Source organism: Aquarana catesbeiana, linkage group LG05, assembly GCF_042186555.1.
Source record: "Aquarana catesbeiana isolate 2022-GZ linkage group LG05, ASM4218655v1, whole genome shotgun sequence".
Classification (NCBI taxonomy): domain Eukaryota; kingdom Metazoa; phylum Chordata; class Amphibia; order Anura; family Ranidae; genus Aquarana; species Aquarana catesbeiana.
Window position 1 is genome coordinate 297,353,967 of NC_133328.1, and position 21,828 is coordinate 297,375,794.

The window sequence follows — 21,828 nt, forward strand, 5'->3', positions numbered from 1 at the left end:
ACTTTCAAATACAGTTTTAAAATGGTTTCCGGGAAACGCACCGCAATGTGCACATTGTGTGCCGTGGTGCCACTAATTCTTACCAAAACACAATACACAGTAATGCATTGCGGTGCATTGTCTTTTAAAAAAAGATACATATACCTTTTTGGTGGATTTTAGTGCACTGCATAGCATATTCCAATGAATGGGCTTCCATAACAATGCACATTAAAGCATTTTGTTTTGAGGCGCCACAAAGGTGTGAACGAAGCCTGAATATTTATGAATTTCAAATTTTTCCATTTCCCTGCAGTAAAACACATAACTTTTACCTAATGAAAATGCATTTCAAGCAGAAATCCCATTCTTTCTCAGCAGCTGGTCAACATCTACAGTATGCACTGTAGTTTAGTGTTTTTAAAAGGTATCTATAAAGTAGGGGTTGACCAATATCGTTTTTTCAGGGCCGATACCGATTTATAGGCTGTCTTTTAGGCGGATAGCAGATATCAGGTGCCTATATTCTGTACATCACTATCACCTGCCACCAAATGTAGCATGTCACTTGCCACTGTCACCTGCCACCCAGATGTAGCATGTCACTTGCCACTGTCACCTGCCACCCAGATGCAGCATGTCACTTGCCACTGTCACCTGCCACCTAGATGCAGCATGTCACTTGCCACTGTTACCTACCACCCATATGAAGCCTGTCACTACTTACACTACTTCTGGCAGAAGAGGTGATGAGAAAACAAAAAAATAAATGTGAAAAGAATCCCGGCTCTATGTAAAGTAAAGACAAACACCTTTTCAAAGGCATTTCACAGTAGGTGAGGTGATAGGTCACCTCCTCACCTAACCACTACCTGATTTAACTGCACCCCCATGCACTGTATGCAGTTGTGGGGTAATTGCAGTGTGGCCGTTTGCTTGAATGGATTGTGTTCAGTGGGCAGTACTGCTTGCCAAACGTGAGCAGGCGGATAATTTTTGTCACAAATGCAGAGCAAAGCGTTCCAGCCACAGCATGTATACACTCCCATACACTGCCTTTGTAGCTTAACCACTTTAGTACCGCGCTATAGCCAAAAGATGGTTACAGCTTGGTACTATAGTTTTGGGAGGGCGCCCATAGATGTCCTCTCAGAACCCCGTCTCCTGGGCTGTGCATCGCACGCGTCCCCTGGGCCACGCATCGGGTGAACTTTGTGACTGCTGTGTTCTTCGGACACAGATGATCACAGATCAGGGTAAAGAGCCAATCACAGCGACCCTTTAACATGTTTTCAGCTGTGTCCAAACACAGCTGATCACATGTGAACAGACTTGCTGGTTACTGAAAGTCTATTCCTCACGAGTTGTGTCTGTATGAGGAAAGGAGTGCGATAACCAGCAAGGCTGTCAGCACATTGTTTACACTGATTTTTAGGGCACTGACAAAATGCTATATATATATATATATATATATATATATATATATATATATATATATATATATATATATATATACATACACACACACACACACACACACACACACACACACATACACACACACAGTATAATAGATATATCAATATATCTATTCCTGGGCCAACCTCACTAGTATTCTCAAATAGCAGAACTTCAAAATTAGCATTTTTGCATATGTGTCACTGCAGGAAAAAATTTTATGCCACTTATTAGCGCCATAATACAGGGAGTTAATTTGACAAACTATGGATGTCATATTTCCACCTGTGCCACTTTCACTAGGTGACATGTTGCCAAGAAAAACATTCTACCACAAAATTCTAAGCCAGCTATACCTCTACTAATATTACTACTGAAGGTACCCATAGACATGAGATTGCGCAAAAAGAATATTGCCCCAACTGGCCTATTACAGCTAAATATGGAAATAACCACATCAGCAAATCTACTTCTGCAAAGCTCAATAAGATGACACTTTTGACTGTATTTTCTTTTTTTTTTCGCCCTGAGGAACAGCACCCGGAAGCCCAGCTATTCAAGAGTTGAAAACAAAGGCCAGCTGAGCCTATCGAAGGCCTTCTCAGCATCTAGACTGAGGAGCAGCGCTTCAGTATTTTGTCTATTAATGATGTCTATTAAATTGAGGACTCTCCTGGTGTTATCTCCCGCCTGACATCCTGGGACAAAGCCCACCTGATCTTTATGGATCAAGGAGGGAAGGACTAAGTTTAAGCTAAGGGATAGCAGTTTCGTAAAAAAAATAAATAAATAAATCTGAATTTAACAGAGCTATAGGTCTGTAATTTTCACACAGTGTGAGGTCTTTATCAGGCTTGGGTATGAGCATCAAATGTGAAGTCTGCATGTCCCTCGGGATGTCGTCCCTACCCAAAAAAGCGTTAAACAGACATATATGACTCATATGTGGGAGTAGGGTGGGCAAAAAAGACTTATAGTATTCAAAGGGAAGACCATCTGGTCCTGGGGCCTTGCTATTTGGCAGGAGTCAGAGTCTCGGAAATCTTCTTGACTGCATTTTCACAGATATTTCCTATTGATGAAGAGAGAAGGCCAGCATCAGGCTTGTTTAAAGAATGCAAAACAATACATGTTTAGCCTGCACAACTCCATATATTAATGTACAAATCATGTAATGTAAAAAAGGCCCACATAGCTGAACTGTGGGAAGTGGGCCGGGAGATAACAGCTCCACAATCTGAGAGAATAGGGTGGCTGCTCTCTACTCTTCCATCATGGCTGCCTCTGGAGGACATCCTGCCTCATTGGGGTTGTGCCTCCCACTCACTTTCCTCCTCTGTTCCAACCGGCACCCAAGTCGCATCAGTGAGCTCATCATCATCATCCCCTCCATCCTCATCATCATTGGAGCCAACTTGGCAATATGCTGCAGCTGGGGGAACACGATTACCAATTTGTTGGCTGCTCTCTACTCTTCCATCATGGCTGCATCTGGAGGACATCCTTGCCTCATTGGGGTTGTGCCTCCCACTCACTTTCCTCCTCTGTTCCATCCGGCAACCAAGTCACATCAGTGACCTCATCATCATCATCCCCTCCATCCTCATCATCATTGGAGCCAACTTGGCAATATGCTGCAGCTGGGGGAACACGATTACCAATTTGTTGTTTACCAGCGTTGTCCCCTCTCTGTAGGCTCATGTTACGCCCTTCCTCTACCTCATAACCAACATCAGAATAAAGTAATGCCTGTGTATCAAGAAGCAAGTGGCTGATTCTGTGTTTAAATACATCGGCTGTCTCATCAATGCATGATGCTGGGGCTATTACAGAAGTATCTGTGAACAAGGAGACAGAATAAGCCGCTCTGGCAGCTGCGGTGAACTGCACACTAATCTCAGTTTGTGTGATAGAGGATGAGGAGGATGGTTTAGTAAGCCAGCTCACCACCTCCTTGGCATGTTGTGACTGGATAGCACAGGCAACATCAATAAAGAGAGAAAAATGTGCCCTGTCTGAGGACGCAGGCGCTGCTGGCCCCCTCATAGTGGTATGGGAATGTCTGCCTCTCCTTGTTGGCCTCCCTGGCATGATGGGGGGCTTATTACCCAAATTGAATAGATACCGGGAAATGTGTAATTGGATGCACTTTATTCAATGAAAAGTGGTGTTTGGTGCACTTTAAATTAAGGACTGCCTCTGACAGAAATGTAATAAAAAAGGGGGAACAGCAGCATCGCAGGCAGATAAATTGCAGCTAAGAATTTAAAAAAAGGGGGCAGGAACATAACATATATACTATATAGAACTATACTGACACTACGCTATACTATACTATACTAACACTGCACTATACTCACACTATACTCAGACTACACTAACACTACACTGACACGCTACACTCAGAGTCACAATAACACACTAAATCGCTAGTAGCAAACAAAGCCCTGCTCTATCTATCTATCTACACTCCAACAACACACTGCAAAAGCTTCCTGTGGGAAGGAACCTTTTATAGTGTGGGTTGAGACTGTGAGCACTGAGCAATAATTGGGCAAAGTCATCATGACTTTGTCCAGTCATGGCACTGACTGTGCTCTTTGCCCTGAGTTGGCAAAGCCTTGCACCCGCCCAGCGGTCAGGTGCATTGCTTTATTCAATTAGAGCCCTAGAATGCACTGTGCTGCGCGCAGTGCATTGTGGGGTGCTCGGCGGGCGAACATCCCGCAGAGCACCCTGCAAAATGGGGTGTTCACCGTACAGGTTCACCCAACTCTACTAGAGAGCATAAACACGGAAGGAAGACCAGGCAAAGAAGCTTCTGCATCAATGACAAAGTGACACTGAAGGGCTCCATTTTTAAGGTAAATTCTGTATAATACGCTAGTATGCAATGCATACTAGCACAATGTGGCATTAACCTGCAGGGGACCCGATTATTTTTTTTCCCCTCGGAGTTTACTACTGATTTATTGTCAGGTGTTTCCGCCTAGTGAACATTATAAATGATTGGGTTTGATATACCTGCAGTGAATTTTGGGTAAATGTCACATTTACTGCTTTATAAAGATACCGTGATGTCACTAAACGTTTTAGGAAGCGTCTTAACCAGTTAAAGACCGAATACCTCAGATATACTGCGGCAGGGCGGCTCTTTTGCGCAAAACGACGTACCTGTATGTAATTTCATGCAATAGACACTGGGGACGCGCGTCAGGCACGCTGGCCACCAGCAATAGACACTAGGGGTGCGCTGGCCACCAGCGATAGACACTAGGGGTGCGCTGGCCACCAGCGATAGACACTAGGGGTGCGCTGGCCACCAGCGATCACTCCCAGAACAGCAAACTGCCTATGTAAGCAAGATCGCTGTTTTGACAGTGATGAAGATAGAGATCTTGTGTTCCTGCTAAGCAGTTCATCCAGTCTGTCCATCCCCCACACAGTTAGCAAGCACCTCCTAGGGACACACTTAACCCTTTGATCACCCCTGACGTTAACCCCTTCCCTACCAGTGTCATTAGTACAGTACAGTAAAAGTGCATTTTTTTAGTACTGATCACTGTAATAATGTCAGTTACGTGTCCGATTCGTCCGCCACAATGTCGCAGTCCCGCTACAAATCGCTGATCGCCGCCATTACTAGGAAAAATAAATACATTTATAAAAATGCCATAAATCCATCCCATAGTTTGTAGACTCTATAAAACGTTTGCGCGAACCAATCATTATACACTTAGGGAATTTTTTACCAAAAATATGTAGCAGTATTTTATAGCAGAAAGTAAAAATTATTGTTTTTTTTCAAAATTGTTTATAGCTCAAAAAATAAAAAATACCACCAAAAGAAAGCTCTATTTGTGGGAAAAAAAGGACATCAATTTTATTTAGGTACAGCGTCGCACGACCACGGAATTGTCAGTTAAAATAATGCAGTGCCGTATCGCAAACAAAAACGTCCTGGTCATTAAGGGGGTAAAACCTTCAGGGGCTGAAGTGGTTAAAGTTGCAATTTACATGTCTTGTAATGTTAACAGGTCCTTCTAAAAGTCAGCAATGCACAGGGATGAATGCATAATCTAACACCTGAGCAGTAAGCATTAGGCTTGTGTCTTTTTTATTCTCTTACCTGCCCATGTGGATGAGCTCCAAATCGTGGCTACAATTACATTATGCTGCAAGACACAGCGTCTACGAAGCAACACAGCAAGCTACCACCTTATGGGACAACTTATGAGTCAAGATATAATTACTTCTATTATCAAATTATGAATCAGTGCCAGGGGAGTGGCTTATAAAGGAATGTGTTCATCTGGAAATATTAGTGTAAGAGGGAGGACTGCTGTTTATTGACTAACAGTCACAGTTTAGCACCTTTTTTTTCTGGAAGGTGGCCAAGGTTGCCTGTTCATGATATTCATGAATGGGTTAAAGCAGGGGTGTCCAACCTTTTCACCTTCCTTCGGCCACATTGAAATAAGAGGAATTGTCTTGGGTGACACATAAAATACACTAACAATAAGTATAGCTGATGAGCAAAAAAAGTCGGGCCAATCACAAGTTAACGATCACAGCTATAGATAAGGTACTTATCTGAGTATTAAAACTTAATTTTTCTGTAATATTAGTTATTATAAAAGTAAAAGAGGTCAACATAAAACTACTGTGAGATTTGAGATGTTTTTTTGATAAACTAAAACACAACAATATAATCATATCAAGGTTGGACTTGATGGACTTGTGTCTTTTTTCAACCTCGCCTACTATGTAACTATGTAAAATCTGGTTTGATGGATGTACTAGCAATTCTCAAGGTTCTCATCAGATATTTTGGTTCCAATTTTGCCCTTCGTGTGCTTCATTCTTGAAAATAGTTGTTCACAAATATAGGTGATGCTGAAAACTAATGAAATGAATAAGGTGTGATTGTGAAGAGTGGAATATGTTTCTTTGTGAAGATAAAATGTATAAAAGTCCAGTAAATAGGCACTGTCAAATTGTTCTTTGGTCGCATGTGTTTGCCAGGTGTTAATGCCTTTTTACAAACAATCAAAAAAAATCAAGCTTTAGGCTTCACTGGTTTATTGTAAACATGGTTTATCCTGACAAGAGAAAATCGGCATTAAAAAGGCACCTAAGCTGCATTTTTTTAAACCAGTTTAGGTGAGTTTAGCAGAGTTAAGCAGCATTTGCTGTTTGGGAGTTTACTTCATTGGTCAGAATTTTTGAAATGAATAAATGCTCAAGTGCTGGCGTTTTAAGGACTGCTGAATGCAGTCTTTGTGCTTTCAGAGAAATGTCAGCAAACTCACCTGCCTGTAAACTCCTCTAAACGACTATGTGTACATGGATACATAGGATAACATAGTGGAGAGTTCAGGAGCTTCAGAAAAAAATGCCCAACTGCTCCTAAATGCCAATATAGCAGCTGCAGTGTACATGAGGAACTGTTGTTGAGGGGGAGCGGAGCAGAAGCTGATCATATTCTGTTGGGAGAGGACACAGAGAAGGACCCTGCCACGGATCAGTGGGTGAAGAGAGAAGAGGCAGAGAAAATGCTGAACATAAACTGCAGGGGCAAGGGTAATTCATGAGCTGTGATATTGCTTTGCTGAAACGCATACCCTTTTTCTTTATACTGTATGTTGTGCAGCTGTTTGTACAAGCCACGCCTGTGACAAGTGGTAGGACTTAAATATAACTAAAAGGCAAAACTTTTTTCACAACGGGGAAAAAAAACTGACAGGGGTTATTACCTTCCCTTACTCCATCCAAAAATGAAAATAAAACATTAACTACATTAAAGCGGAGGTCCAGCCTCCTTCAGAAAAAAATACATACATATAATATAGCTGCTGACTTTTAATATTAGGACACTTACCTGTCCAGGGATTCCGCGGTGCCTTCACCCCAGCTGATGTTTCCATTGGCTCTCGGGTGCTGCCGCCGCCATTGCTTGTAAAGGTAACTGGCAGTGAAGCCTTGCGGCTTCACTGGCCGGTTCCCTACTGCGCATGTGCCAAGTGCGCTGTGCTTTGGGAATGGCCCGACAGCGGGGGAAGGAGGTGGGGGGAGTCGAACTTCCGTGTGAGGTACCCGCTCACCTGTCCCCACAAAAGGTGCCAAATATGGCACCAGAGGAGGAGGGCAGATAAGCAGAGCTTCCACTTTTTGGGTGGAGCTAAAATCTAAGTGACATACCGGTGCATAGCTTAGCACATGTGCACTTATGTGCCCCCGGGGGTGCCCAGAGGACACAGAGGATTGCGGTTGCTGGCGCCCAGACACTTTGAGCGGCCAGGGGATCATGTGATCGATATCACTATGTCAAAAAAGCTGTTATGAGCTGTGTTTCCTATGCTGTGATTGGCCCACAGCTTTCACATGGTGCCTGGGCCAATCACAACACCCTGTACCATGTGATTAGCTGTAGCCGATCACAGATTGACAGTTTAAGTAAAACAATGCTGAATAGCAAAAAATGGCCTGGTCATGAAACCTTCAAGTGGTTAACCAAAGCGGTAGGGATTAGTGGGAACGTAGAACACACAGGAGTCCTGCATAAATATGAAATATAAGGTGGTATTTTAGAACTGCTAGAAAACTTGTCTCTATTATGGCAGGCAAGGGACAGTGGTGGACAATGTTTAGAAAAAGCATACCAATGAATGAATACAACTGGAGAACAGGGAATGCATTAGATGCTGGATCACAAAAGGCAGCAGCTACAGGATTCGAAGTTGAAGAGTATATAAACCCCAACAGTCAACCACTCGTATTTGCTTCCTTTTGGTCTGTTAAATATACCACTGAAAGTGTTACTGTACATATGTTCAATAAGTGAAGGTGTTTGGATAAGCTGTGAAGCAAGGGCATTTATATGTGACCAACTACTACCAGCTATATCAGGGGACAACCCCCAACACTAGTGCCGCAAGCGGCACCAGAAGCCTCTTCTGCTGGCACCCGACTCCCTCTCCATCAGCAGAGCAGCGCAGGGAAGTGTCAGCGAGACACTAATGCATTCCAATTTCAGAATTCCCCACACCACACCTGCACTGAGGGGGAGGCACTGTGCCCCCACACATCGTAAAAGATGGGAAACATTGTTTGGTTTTCTAACTTTGCTGTAGTTGCGATCGTCAGCTTTTGTGATGGGGAAGAGAATAGGTGCAGTTCTGCTGGGGGGGGGGGGGGTTCCCTGTTTCCAGGAGGAGGAGGACTGTCATTGGCCACTGCCAAAGCCAATCACAGTCCTGCTAGCCCCGCCCACCATCTGGAGGAAGATGACTCCCTTGGTTGCCACTATGCCACTACCAATCTCAGAAAAAAGGGATTTCACTGGGATTGAGAAAACCACAATCAGGTGACGGTTTGTGGAATTACTGTTGAGCTTCTGGGAACTTTGTTGAAATTATTCCTGAACCTTTCCGTCACTTACTACTGAACCCCTGCACTCTGTGTCTCTTTAAGCCATAGCCAGTATTCAGCGCAATGAAAATCACACCAAACTTTTCCTGTGGCGCAGAGCGCCGCACTTTTTCTCAGCTGCGGGGGGCCCAACTTCTGATCCTGTACACAGGTCCACTGCTTTCAGAAAATACCCCTGACCTGAGCTCATCATTGCGCATTCATTCCAGATGCTTGTATGTGACATCACATACAAGCACGTGGGCTGGATGCGAGAGGTGGATCAGCAGGATGAGTGTACCAGGACAGGTAGATGTGTCTCATATCTACATTGGTGGGGCAGATGAGCAGGGTGGTACAGTGGTGGGGCAGATGTACAGGGGGTTACAGTAGTGGGGCAGGGCAGATGTGCAGTGGGGTTACAGTGGCGGGGCAGATAATATCATAGTTTGAAATGAATGGGCAGCGCCTGCAAAGCGAATCGGCAGTGGCGCTTTTTTGTCGCCATTAACTAACTAATTTTCTTTGGCTGCTAGCGGGGGTTAAAAGTGCCCTGCTAGCGGCCAAAAAACGCCGCTAAAATGATGGCAAAGCACCGCTAAAACTAGCAGCGCTTTACCGCTAACGCGGCTAACAGCCAGTGTGAAAGGGCTCTAAATGTAGGGAACATCGCCCAGGTAGGATTAGAAATGCTGATTTTTATTATTGCCTGTGCATCTTTGGGAATACTTCCTTTCACTCTTTGTCCCAGTATATATCTGTGTCCAGGACAAAAAATTAGGCATAGATTTTTTTTTTTTTCGTTGCTGTCTGTATCCTATTTTGAGAAAGTACCTCTCACTTCATGTCCTGCTGGTAACCACCTGTCATCAACATTGAAAATGAGGTGAGATCTCTCAGCAAGAACACATACAGCAATAAAAAAACATAACAGAAGATAACCCCTAAATATTTTATTTAAAGTGTATCCAAACTCCCCCAAAAAGTAACATACTGCACCTTACAAAGTCCTTTGATGTAATGGCTGCATTTGTTTTCTTTCTTTTCCAAGTCTTTTTCTCTTAATTTATTCACTTTAGCCAATCAGAGGCTATCACAGCGACCCGATAACCCGGAATCAGACATTCTTTTTGTTCCCGATGTGTTGATTTTTAGGTGACAGGTTCTCTTTAATGAGACATGCAGGGTCTAAGAGACCCTACAGGTCTCCTTTGGGCTCCATTGAATGTTATGCAATACAGATCGCATTGAAAAACATTACTTCCCAGCTAAGCTAGCCAGGGACATTGACACGCTGATCCGGAAGTGACGTCATAGACATCACTTTCCAGGTCACAGCATGAAGTCGAGGAGAGCAGATGTGTGTTCACTCTCCTCCCTCCCCTCCATACACCATGTTGGTCCTGGGCCAGAAAATGGGCAAACAAAACCTGAAAACCATGGCGGGGTGCAGCGGTGCGAGGGGGGGGGGGCAGTGCTCTGATTATCAGTGTACATGTCCCATTTCAAAAGCTGGTTATCAGCTCTCTTCTCCTCTCCTCACAATGTCAGCGTGAGGAAAGGAATGCTGATAACCAACTTCTCTTTACCTTCTGTGATCAGCTGTGTCCAATTACAGTGGTAAAGATCACATGAGTTCTGAAGGCAATTGGTTAAACTATATTTTAGTTAGGGATATCAGAATAAAGGGGACTGAATACAAATGCATGCCACACTTTTCACATATTTATTTGTAAAAAATTTGGAAAACCATTTATCATTTTCCTTCCACTTTAATCATGTACCTCTTTGTGTTGGTCTATCACATAAAATCCCAATGAAATACATTTACGTTTTTGGTTGTAACATGACAAAATGTGGAAAATTTGAAGGGGTATGAATACTTTTTCAAGGCACTGTAGGTATTCAACAGTTCTCAAACTTCAGATTTAATATGGTATAAGAAAATATAAAAAATCCTAACAACACTTACATTGACTTTGAAGCACTGGTGAGAGCCATCCAAGAAGCGAACATTACAAACTACCTCAGATCTATTTTTCTCCTTTGGAAGTTCTGTTACTCGAATATTGTTGATCCTTCCACCCAAAGCACGGAGCCTGGAGTTCATAACTAGTACGGTTCCTACAAAGAATAAAAACATTTCTGTAAAAAGAACAATACATTTCTATAGAATATATACATTATTATTGCAATTATACAATTTAAATAAAAACTTTTGTTCTTAAATTACTACTTCTACTTTGTTTCAAATATTTGCACCCACAATTACAATTTAGAGGGAGACCTCAATATTTTCCATAGTAGGGTTTCTTTATTAATTTGATCTCTTCTCTGTCTTCTCCTATATACAAACCTCCAGTTTCTCTAAAATTCTGTTCTTTCTTTAATATCTCTGGTCATTTCACTTTATTTCTTTTTACCATCCAATCAAGATGCTCTCTCCATCTTTGTGTCTCTTGATCTTAATTAAGAGACAAAATTATTAGCAAACCTTATATATTAAATATGAACAAGGCATATCTCTCTATAGTGTGTACTTGTCTCCTTAAGAGCACTAAGTGTCTGTCATTTCTGTTCGCTGCCTTGTTTCTCTGCTATAAGCATTCTTCACTTCTGACAAGTTTTCCTGACACCAAGAGAAAAATGGTGACGGGGAGGGTTGTAAACCCTTACATATACCCAGTGAAGTGACTGGCCTCAGGCGATACACAGAGATGAAACAAATCCTTCTTCATCAACTGTACCTGATTATCTACAGCTGTCTTTTCCCTACATTCATTCAAAGTGAAGAATTTACGCAGAATCTCTCAGCTCTGAAAAGCAGGGGGCGGAGAGCTGAAGATATATCAGTGAGGAGAGCTCTGAGCGCTCATTGGAGGGGAGGGACACCCCCCTTCCAACAGCACACAGGAACAGAGCTGAGGCTGTCAATCAGCTGGAGATCCCTCCCCTGTCACTATTCTTTTCTTGGTGTCAGGAAAACTTGTCAGAAGTGAAGAATGTTTATAGCAAAGGAACAAGGCAGCAGACAGAAATGACAGACACTTGGTGCTCTTCAGGAAACAAGTACACACTATAGAGAGACATGCCTTGTTCATATTAATATATGAGTTTTCCTAATAATTTTATGATTTCCTCAGGGATATTAACAGTGTTATACGTGACAAAGTTACAGTGCTCATAGTGGAAATGTGATCATGACGACACCAGCATCTTAATAAAGTAGTAAACAAAAAGTGGAAAGACCAGAAATATTAAAGAGAGAACTGAGTTTGAGAGAAACTGGAGGATTGTATATAAGAGATAAGACAGTGCAGGGATCAAAAGAATAAAGAAAACCTACTTTGGAAGAAAATGATGTCTTCCTCTAAATTGTAGTTGCGGAAACAAAACATAAGAAAATCTGAAACAAATTATTACAAGGAATGTATTGAAAATTTAAAGGATACATTTTACGGACTCTGATGGGGGTTAACACGCAACTAGTAATGTTATGTCACATCCATTACGGCGAGTTTAAAATATATAAAACCCTAAGTATAAAGTAAAACAAGGTTCAAAAAAAGAATCTCCTATATGTTCTAAAACTCACTTACATGGAAGCTTATAATGTGAAATAAGTAAAGTAACTAAGTCATAGCATAGTAAATCCTCAAAAGCAAACATTACACCTTCTCTAAACATGCCTTCCATAAAAAAATCTAGTATTTAGTATGCTAAATACTTTTTTTTTTTTTCATGTTTTACTAACATCACATTGGGTCCTGTATTCCCCCCACCCCACTTTTTGAGAGCTGGGGGCAGAAACTGAAATTGACGTGCTTGCTTAGTTTCCAAAATCACAGCTGCACCAGATTTTGCACTCTCCAGTTTTAGTAAATCAACCCCACACTATTAAAAATGCACTCATTCAAAAAAAATTCCATACTGCTACTTTAAATTATTTCATCCACCGTGGTCAACGACCATCGATTTGACCTCACTAACAAGTAAAAAATTGAATGAACGTTCTTAAAGCGACAAATTTGAGATGAAAGTCTACCCGTGTATGATCAGCTTGTTGATATCAAATGTAAGATTCTACAAACATTACAATACATCAAACTTTATTAATACAAAAACAGCCAATAAAAAGTTAAAAGGTAAAAAACATTAGCGGCTGATGATCACATGTACATATAACACTAATAGTATCCCACATATATCGGTCAACGGCAGTGTTTCTTTGGAGAAAAGAACAAACCAATGCATTTCAAAGCAGGGGTTTTTTTATTTTATCTTCATCAGGGGTATAATTGTGCAGGATAAATTTCGCAAGAAAATACTCCAGCCCATTGCAAGAGTGAATTCTTGTGAGATCATATTTTTTTTCCAAGATCTTGAGAGAAGGATCAGCATGTCACTGTCATCTAGGCACAGAGGACAGAAGATGGGATAAGATTGGTAAATAGTGCATTGTAAAATGTTTTTTTGGAGAGTGTGCCCTGATCTAGTAAGCAGACCTTGCATTTGTTTTAGTGGTAACATTTTAAACTTTTACTAAAATTAACGGCTCCTTGAATAATTCGTTTGGAATGGTATGCTTAGTCATTATGTATATGTCTCAGTTATGGTTTTACAATACTTCGGTTTAAACAGTATTTTCAGTAAAGCTTGGGGGGACTACAGTATACTATATATATATTAGGGCACAGCAAAGATCTTGTTGGGAGAAGAGACAGTAAGGGCCATGGCAATCCTGTCTGTTGTTGACTTGCCAGCGACTGGTTAGCTGAGGGGTGCCAAAGTGTGTCACCCCCCTTGCAAACCAGAGTTCTGATAGAAGCAATCCAGAATGTCATTCAGCAACAGAGTCATCCAGCGAGAGAGTGACACATGGAAACAGGTGATAATTTTCCCTTCCTGTGATGTGACTCAGTCACTGGCAAGTTGTCACCAGAGACAAGACCGCTAGTATGACATGTCCCTAAGAGGGGAAAGGGCTGGACGATTGTACTACAAATCTGCATAAAAGTATTTTTAATTATATACTTAATAAAGAAAATATATTAAAAACACAATAATTACTATTTGAATATAATTTTTGACACTGCAATTTTTCAATTTTGACTTGAAGCATTAGAGTTAAGGCCGTAAGAATCTACATTGCCTAATCACCTTCATTAAATGAATTATTAGAAAAAGGCCTATTTCAAATTATATTTTGACCATACAACACTATCAACTGCATCACTGTCAGCTCAGCATTCAAGTGACAAATTATTCGACTGAGATAAACAGTACATACTTGAGGGATCCTTCCTCGAGAAGTAACAATCTGTGTTGCTTCTGTGCTTGTTCCTGTGTTCTGGTTGGTATATAAGTGTTTCTAAGTCTGTAGTTTTATCTGCCAGTAAGTGTTAAGCCTCTCTAGTTGCCGGTGTCAGATGGGTTGGCACTTTTAGTTATAAATATTTGTTAGCCTGGCAAATCCCTAAAGCACTATTGATCAATGGGATGTGCAAAGAAGTCTGGGCTTTAACATTTCTGGAGGGTTCTAATAAGTCTCTTCAGATGGAGAGATTCTGTGAGGATCTGGAGCCACCTGTATGCTTGGATGCTGCCACAGTCCTGAGCAAGACACTTGCTGCTGCCCACCCAAAAGAGTTGTGGTTTGCTGTAAGATAGAAACAAAACAGTGGAATCTTCTCTACTAATTTGTAATTATTACATTCAAGCACATGGAGGAGCCCAGAGTAAGCAGGCCAACAGAGCATTGAGGGACACAGCATTGTATTAAGTCTTGGACATGTGGGTTATACTGCTTAATACTTCTTTGACATGTGGCATGTGCTCGCTAAGTATAAATACATTTTTGCAAAAAAATTTAAAAAAAAAAAATCAAATCAACCTTTTTAAGAAAGTTTATGATTTTGTGTGGGGCTGCAGTTTGGGCACTCCTGCCTTAGACATTTGTTCTAAAAGCTTCAGGTTATGGTCCAACCTTGAGATAAAGTGATTTCATCATAGAGTGTTAATCCACCATAAACAGAATGCAGTTAAGGGATGGACAGTTATGCCAGATAACTCAAACTGACACCTGAGACAAGACTCCAAGTGAAAGTCAGGGAAAACCTTAAGGCCCCTTTTACACTTGTTCGACTTGTCCTACGATTTGGGACTGCAAAGTCGCATTACAAGTCGTCCAAGATTTCCAATGACAACCATTCATATTAGTACGACTTCAAGTTGTGCTGACTTCAAAGTAGTCCCTGCACTGCTTTGGTCCGACTTTGATGCGAGTTACACAGGCATTCCCTGAAATCGTGGCAAAATCGTGCGACTTTGTAGTGTGAAAGGGGCCTGCTGGCTTCACACTAAGGCGGTTTTTTGTTTTAGTGCTAGAAATAGCCTCTAAATAACGCCTGAAAACCGCCTCCTATTCATTTTAGTGTGACTTTTCACACTGGGGCAGTTCGCTTGCGGGACGTTCTGAAAAGTCCTGCAAGCAGCATCTTTGGGGCAGTTTCCTTAAGGCTACTCTCACACTGGGGCCGCTGAGCGCTTCTCGTTTTTGCTGCACTTTTCTTCCGCTAGCGGGGTGCTAGAGGCTGAAGAAGGGGTTAAAAGCGCCCGTGTTGCGGCATTTCTGAAGCGCTTTTCAGTCGCTTTGGAAGCGCTGCCCATTCATTTCAATGGGCAGGGCGTGGGGTGTATACAGCGCTCCCCAAACGCACTGCCCATTGAAATGAATGGGCAGCGATTCCAAAGCACCTGAAAAGCGATTCAGAAGCACCGAAACATGGGCGCTTTTAACCCCTTCGGCCGCTAGTGGGGGTTAAAAGCGCCCCGCTAGCGGACGAAAAGCACCGCTAAAACGAGAAGTGCTTTAGCGCTAACGCTCAGCGGCCCCAGTGTGAAAGTAGCCTTAAGGAAAGAACATCATTAACCTGTCTGATGGTATGTTAAGGCGTCCACAATAGGCAGACATTTGCCAACAACTTCCCATGGAAGGGGATGATAGACATGTTGATGTCTAATGGAAGGTAACGTAATGGAAATATCTTAGAAGGCACAACTCTAGACCCAATGCCTGAAACAGTAGTCAGGTCCCCTAATTGTGGGGTAGGACTGCATTCTACAGGATCAATAACTTAATGTAACACTGCATCATACAGCCTTTCATGAGAAGGCCGTAAAAAGCCCTGAATATGATTTTTAGAGATTGTATATCTCTAATTAGAATTGCACATAGGCCGATAAAAAATCTGTAGTGGATATTGTCTTGTGGATGTATGTAAGGGATGAGGCTCACATTGTGAAGCTGCAAACGACTCTGGGGAGGACGATCCTATAGCAATACAGGGTCCCAGGATCTTTGCTGCAGGCGTCTTCTGGAAAATCCAGGAAGTCGCTGCTAGTCGAATTACAGGAGTATGAGCTGAGGTCACCCGCTGCAGCAGAACTGTCTTCTGTGCATCTTTTAAAAGACAAAATAGCAGAGATCAACTAGGCTCAAAGACAGATAATGCCTTACATACTCAGAAACCAGGGCAGCTGATGTTGATGAGGGTTACAAGCATCAATCACACCAGAGATTAGATGATCCACAAGGTATCAGAGAAGCAGGATCCATAACAGGACAGTGCTTCTTCTAGGCTGAGTAGTGTGAAAAATAAACACGGAGTGTGCATGCACAATATTCTACCTCGTGAATGATGTCAGTAGTCAGTCCCTCCAGCTGTGACTATCATCGCACCAGCTGGTAATGGTAGGATCATTAAAAAAGTGCACAACTGAGCGTACTGTGAGGTAGTTTCCAGTGCTTTAGTCTGACCAGCCTTATTTACTATGTAAGTTTATAGAGACAGGACATATCAGAGGTTGTGACACGACTGTGAACCTAGAAAACACTTTGTAGCTGATACAGTAAACCGGATTTTAGGAAGCGTCATAAACAAATGCCCAAAAGTAACATCTCAAGCAAATTCCAATGTTTGACATACATGTGGCCAACTCATAATGGTCACAGCATGTTTGCAGACAACTGCAATCTTGAAAGATGCAGGAAATTGTTGGTGGCTTAATAAATATATTATTTTTTTAAATGTACTGTGCCGATTTTTTTTTTTAATTGTGCCCACACATACACTTATGGGGGTCCAAGGGTAAAAATTTTACTTTGCGAGTTTTTCACTGTTCATGCGAGTGCAACAAATAACACCCAAACTGTTTGTAATATGTGGCAATAGTTGCCTTATGCCCTTTCTTGGCCACCCAGCCTAAGTGATCGGATAAGGGTCTGGTATGGATTTTGGGGGGACCCTACGTTTTGTTTGTTTTTTGGTGTGGGATTTAAATCTATACCAGCCTCAAAGGGTCAGGAAGAAGTAGTTACATTTAGCAATGGTAATAATAATATTAGAGTTAGGCTATTTTCTCTATTGGTTAATGTTAACTCTCATGTTCAAATGTTTGTAGGCTATTTTTTGCCAGGTGATAGGCAACAAGGAAACAATTTAATAAAAAATAACAAAAGTGTCTATACTTACCTGCTCTGTGCAATGGTTTTGCCAGCGCGCCTCCTCTTTATCAGGTGCCCTCGTGGAATGTCGCTTTCCATGGGGGCAGCCGTGCGGTCTCAATCTTGGGTACCGCTGCTGCGTCCATTGACACAAACAGCAGGACTCAGCCTCGCCCCCTGCTCCCATGTCACAGCTTTTGATTGACAGCAGCGGGAGTCAATAGCTCCTGCTGCTATCAATCTGTCCAATGAGGAGAGAGACAGCAGCTCGTGCACATCGCTGGATCGGATCGGGCTCAGGTAAGAAAAAATATGCAGCACATATTTTAAATGAATACACCTCTAGTAATAGTGCAGTGCAGATTTATCAAACAAAAAAAAAGGTCTGCCTGATCCTCACAGAATGGTTTAGATAACCAAAAGTTCTTAACGTGCATCCAATGCATTTAGCCAAATGTGCAATTCTGGTTACAGAACAAGCACTGTATCGGTTCATTTTATTAATACTTGTTATTTTGTGTAAATATTCATGTGACTTTAAGAGTGCTATAATAATTTACATATACAAAAAGCAAAATCAGCAGTTGTGGCGTTCTAGATATGATACATATTTTGTCTTCCTTCTGACATAATTATACAAACATCAATTTTGGCCAAATTTAACTTTGTGTTATATCAAAGAAATGCAAATTAAATTAATAAACAATCTATTTAAAAATGTATTCTGAAAGGTAAATATATTTCTGACACAATTCATAATTGCTGTGTTGAATTTGTTATGCTAGAAATACTGGAACATCAAGCTAGAGAAGGCAGACACACCAATGCTGAAGCTAATGACACATTCTTTAAAGTATAGAGCCAAATCTTTTTTATTTTATTTTGGAGAGTAGGGGAGTGTTAAAACCACTGTCATTTTTAGGTCCCCATGTCTTATTAGGGAGATATTTCTCTTCACCTCCCGTCCTGTAGATTTAACAGGATGTAAGAGGATATTTTTTCAATGTAGGAGAAATCCCTTCGTAGACAACTGACACAGTGTCCCCATTGAAAGATTTGCCCTCCTACTCTGTTCTGGTGGCAGCTCAAAGTTTTCTATTTATCATCACAATCAATTTCCTGTAACAGTGGAAATCAGGAGAGTTTAAGAAAATTAGTGAATCTCCCTTCAGAGGCAGCAAAAAAACAAAAAAAAACAAACATTGATTATAACCCCTCACCTTACGCTCAAATACTGAAATGTTTTAATTCAACTAAACAAGGTAAGTATCATGTATACAAGCCAGAGGAAAGGACATACTGTCCACAGCCACCAATAAAATTCTAGGCATTATTTATATAGTGCAAAGTATACGACTGAAAGGGGGAGATTTACTAAAACTGGAGAGCTCAAACTGATGCAGCTGTGCATGGTAGCCCCCCTCAGCCCCCCTAATACTTACCTGAGCCCCCTCTCTATCCAGCAATGTCCATTAGTCCCCCGGCAATCCGGGACTCTTCCTCCTGATCGGCTGAGATAAAGCAGCGGCGCTATTGACTTCCGCTGCTGTCAAAGTCAGTTAACCATCAGGAGAGAGAGAGGGGGCCGGGCCAAAACGCAGCACCATGACTGAATGGACACACTGAGCTGCAGCTCGGCTTGGGTGCCCCCATAGCAAGCTGCTTGCTGTGGAGGCACTAGACAGGAGGGAGGGGCCAGGAGCAGCGAAGAGGGACCTGAGAAGAGGAGGATCCAGGCTACCCTTTGCAAAACCAACTGCACTGAGGAGGTAAGTATAATACACTTTTTTTTTTTGTTTTGTTTTTTTTTTACATGCGAGACAATCTCTTTAGACTTTGACAAAAAAACATGGAAGCCGATTGGTTTCTATGCAGAGCTGCACCAGATTTTGCAATTTCCAATTTTAGTAAATCCCCCCCCCCCCCAAAGAGTTATCCGCTTCATGAAGTCGTAAAACATTTCAGCCAATATACCTAAATTGGAAAAGTAACACTAATCAAAAATGAAGTACAAAAGTCCAGAAATCTAAGAAACATACGGTAATTTGTATTCTTATAATCTTTGACTGTAGTGTGTGTTCCACAGATTGTTCATTGGAGACGTGTGTGATAAAGAACATTAATCATTTTAGCCAGGTAAAATTGTGATGAGAAAAAAAAAGTTAAATAATGACACATGCTGTACACGCCTTCATTACTGCGTGCCGCTGTCTTTACAATGTGGTGGATTTGAAGAATAGTCGTGTGAGTCATTCCTACATTCTTCTTTCCCGACGTGTATTCAGGAACAAACCATAGCAAGAAAACATTGTGTACAATAATTAGTGTGTGCTGACTGCAGTTTGCTCTTCCTGTTAATTAGGTGGATAAGCATTATGGTAAATCTTATATCATCTAAAAGGAAAGACCCAGATCTGGTCATAAACCTGCTGCTTGACATCACAGCACGCCATTCTCAATATACCAGGGCAATCAACACAGTAAAATGTAACAAATGCAAAGTCCAAGCATGAGCTCTAATAGCAGGTAAGTGAATGGATCAGAGGATCAGTGGCAGTTTAAGGCTGGGTTCACATTATCTTCGCATGCGGCTCACAGCAGAGGTCCGGTGCGTCTTCGTTCACCGTTTCAGGTCCGATTTCATCCAGAATTTTTGCCTGAATTTGGATCTGAAACAGACCAAAACGACACACAGGGCTCCTGTGCAAATTCGCACCGGAGCCGCAGCAGAGATTTGTGAACCGGCTCCATAGAGGGGAACTCGCATCCAATTCGCAATAGTGTGAACCCAGCCTTAAAAGGTCACCTCAGTGCTAATAATACTGTGCTGAGCCCTCAGTTTTAAAGCTTAAGGGCCCTTTCACACGGGCGGACCGATCAGGTCCACCTGTCAGTTTTTCAGGCGGAAACGATCGAACCCTCCAGTCTCCTCTATGGAGTGGCGGGTGTCAATGGACATGTATCCATTGACACCTGTCGACATCGTACGTTTTTTGTGTGTTTTTGTTTTTTATCAGCCCTGAGATGGTTCTTGCAGTGAATGAAAACTGTCCCCAGTGTTAGTGGCTTTCTTAGTTGAAATCTTCAGTCCTCTACCCCCTTCATGCTACTGCCGCAGCTGTAATCTTCCAGTGCTGCAAGGGTGTTTATATGAGCCACTGGACCTGCCATAAGAAATCATCAACTAGCAACCACCCTCCTTCAATGCATAGAATCTGTATCATAGCTTGATGCAATAAAAGCCATCAATGGATGAGGTAAATATCCACAGAGGCAAAAGAATCCATTATAAGGTTCAGACCCCTACAATAAAAAACATGACCAATCATTGTTGGTAAGCAATCTTCCCTACTCAAGTTATCATAGGTATGGCTGGTTAATTTTCTTAAAAAAAAAAAAAAAAAACACTATTTTTATTGTATCTACCATTGCAACCAGGTTTTTTTTTTTTTTTTGCTATTTTGTTGACAAATTAAATTATGGGGAGGCCAAGCGCCTCATTTATCAAGCACAGAAATTAGGTAGTGGGCCACTGTTCTTCTCAAACCCAACCCTTCATAATCAATTAGAGGTTTAAAGACCTTGCATAATGTTTCACCTAAGCAAAATTTTTTTTAGGAAAGTCCAAAAAATAAGAAGGGAAATTCTAAAACTTAAGCTTTAATACGGTAATATTGTTTTTTAAAATATCCATTCTAGTTGGATTTGGGTTCCTTACCTTCCAAGATGAGAAAGTTCATAGCGTACCTTAGAAGCCAGTGAAACATATAAAAGTACAAAAATATAAAAGCAGTACATTATCTAGAGAGAATGTACAATATACTTCTTAGGTAAACATAATTTTACAAAAACTCCACAACCACGGGTATTGGCAACTCCGCCAAGCACAGTGGCATGAGGGAAGGACAACATATGGAATAGCAGATGGTGTCAATATAATAGACCACCCTCACACTTGGGTGCCCTCTAGCTATAGTGTTATCAGACCATAAAGCTTGCAGTGCCAGGTTGGCATCAATGATAAACATTGATATTGGCACTGGAATTTGACTCTGTGAGAGTTCCGTTCAGTAACTGGAAGGACTTGGTGAGACACTTTTGGATCAGATAAACTAACTATTTATTGGTACATTTAAAGCTGAAATCCATGCACATAGTAAAAAAAAAAAAAAAAAAAAAAAACAACATTTTTGTTCTGTTTTGAAAAAAAAATATATATTTACATAAAACAACTAAATGTACCTAAAGCTGTCTTCTGTAAACTATTTCACGGTAAAACGCTAGTTAAAGAGGGAGGAGCATTTGTATTAGTTATTTTTGTTTCTTCAGAGATCTCCTGCATTGCAGGATAGGAAAGAAGAGCAATAACCTCATTAGTGTGCTGTGTATACTAGTACATTATGACTTAACCTACACTTCATTATTTCAGTGGCAGTTTACTACCGCTTTAAATTTAACAGTTGTAGTTAAAAGCT

The 21,828-nt window shown here is 41.5% G+C and overlaps 1 protein-coding gene across 4 annotated transcripts in view; it reads right to left on the reverse strand.

Moving 5' to 3' along the window:
- Nucleotides 1-21,828, reverse strand: part of PTPN3 (protein tyrosine phosphatase non-receptor type 3) — a 366,738-nt gene that overhangs the window by 241,184 nt on the left and 103,726 nt on the right. For all 4 annotated transcript variants that reach the window (XM_073630792.1, XM_073630794.1, XM_073630793.1 and 1 more), the window contains exon 2: nt 10,820-10,971. In XM_073630792.1, coding sequence (XP_073486893.1) covers nt 10,820-10,971 — 152 coding nt within the window. The remainder of the gene's footprint in view (nt 1-10,819; nt 10,972-21,828) is intronic.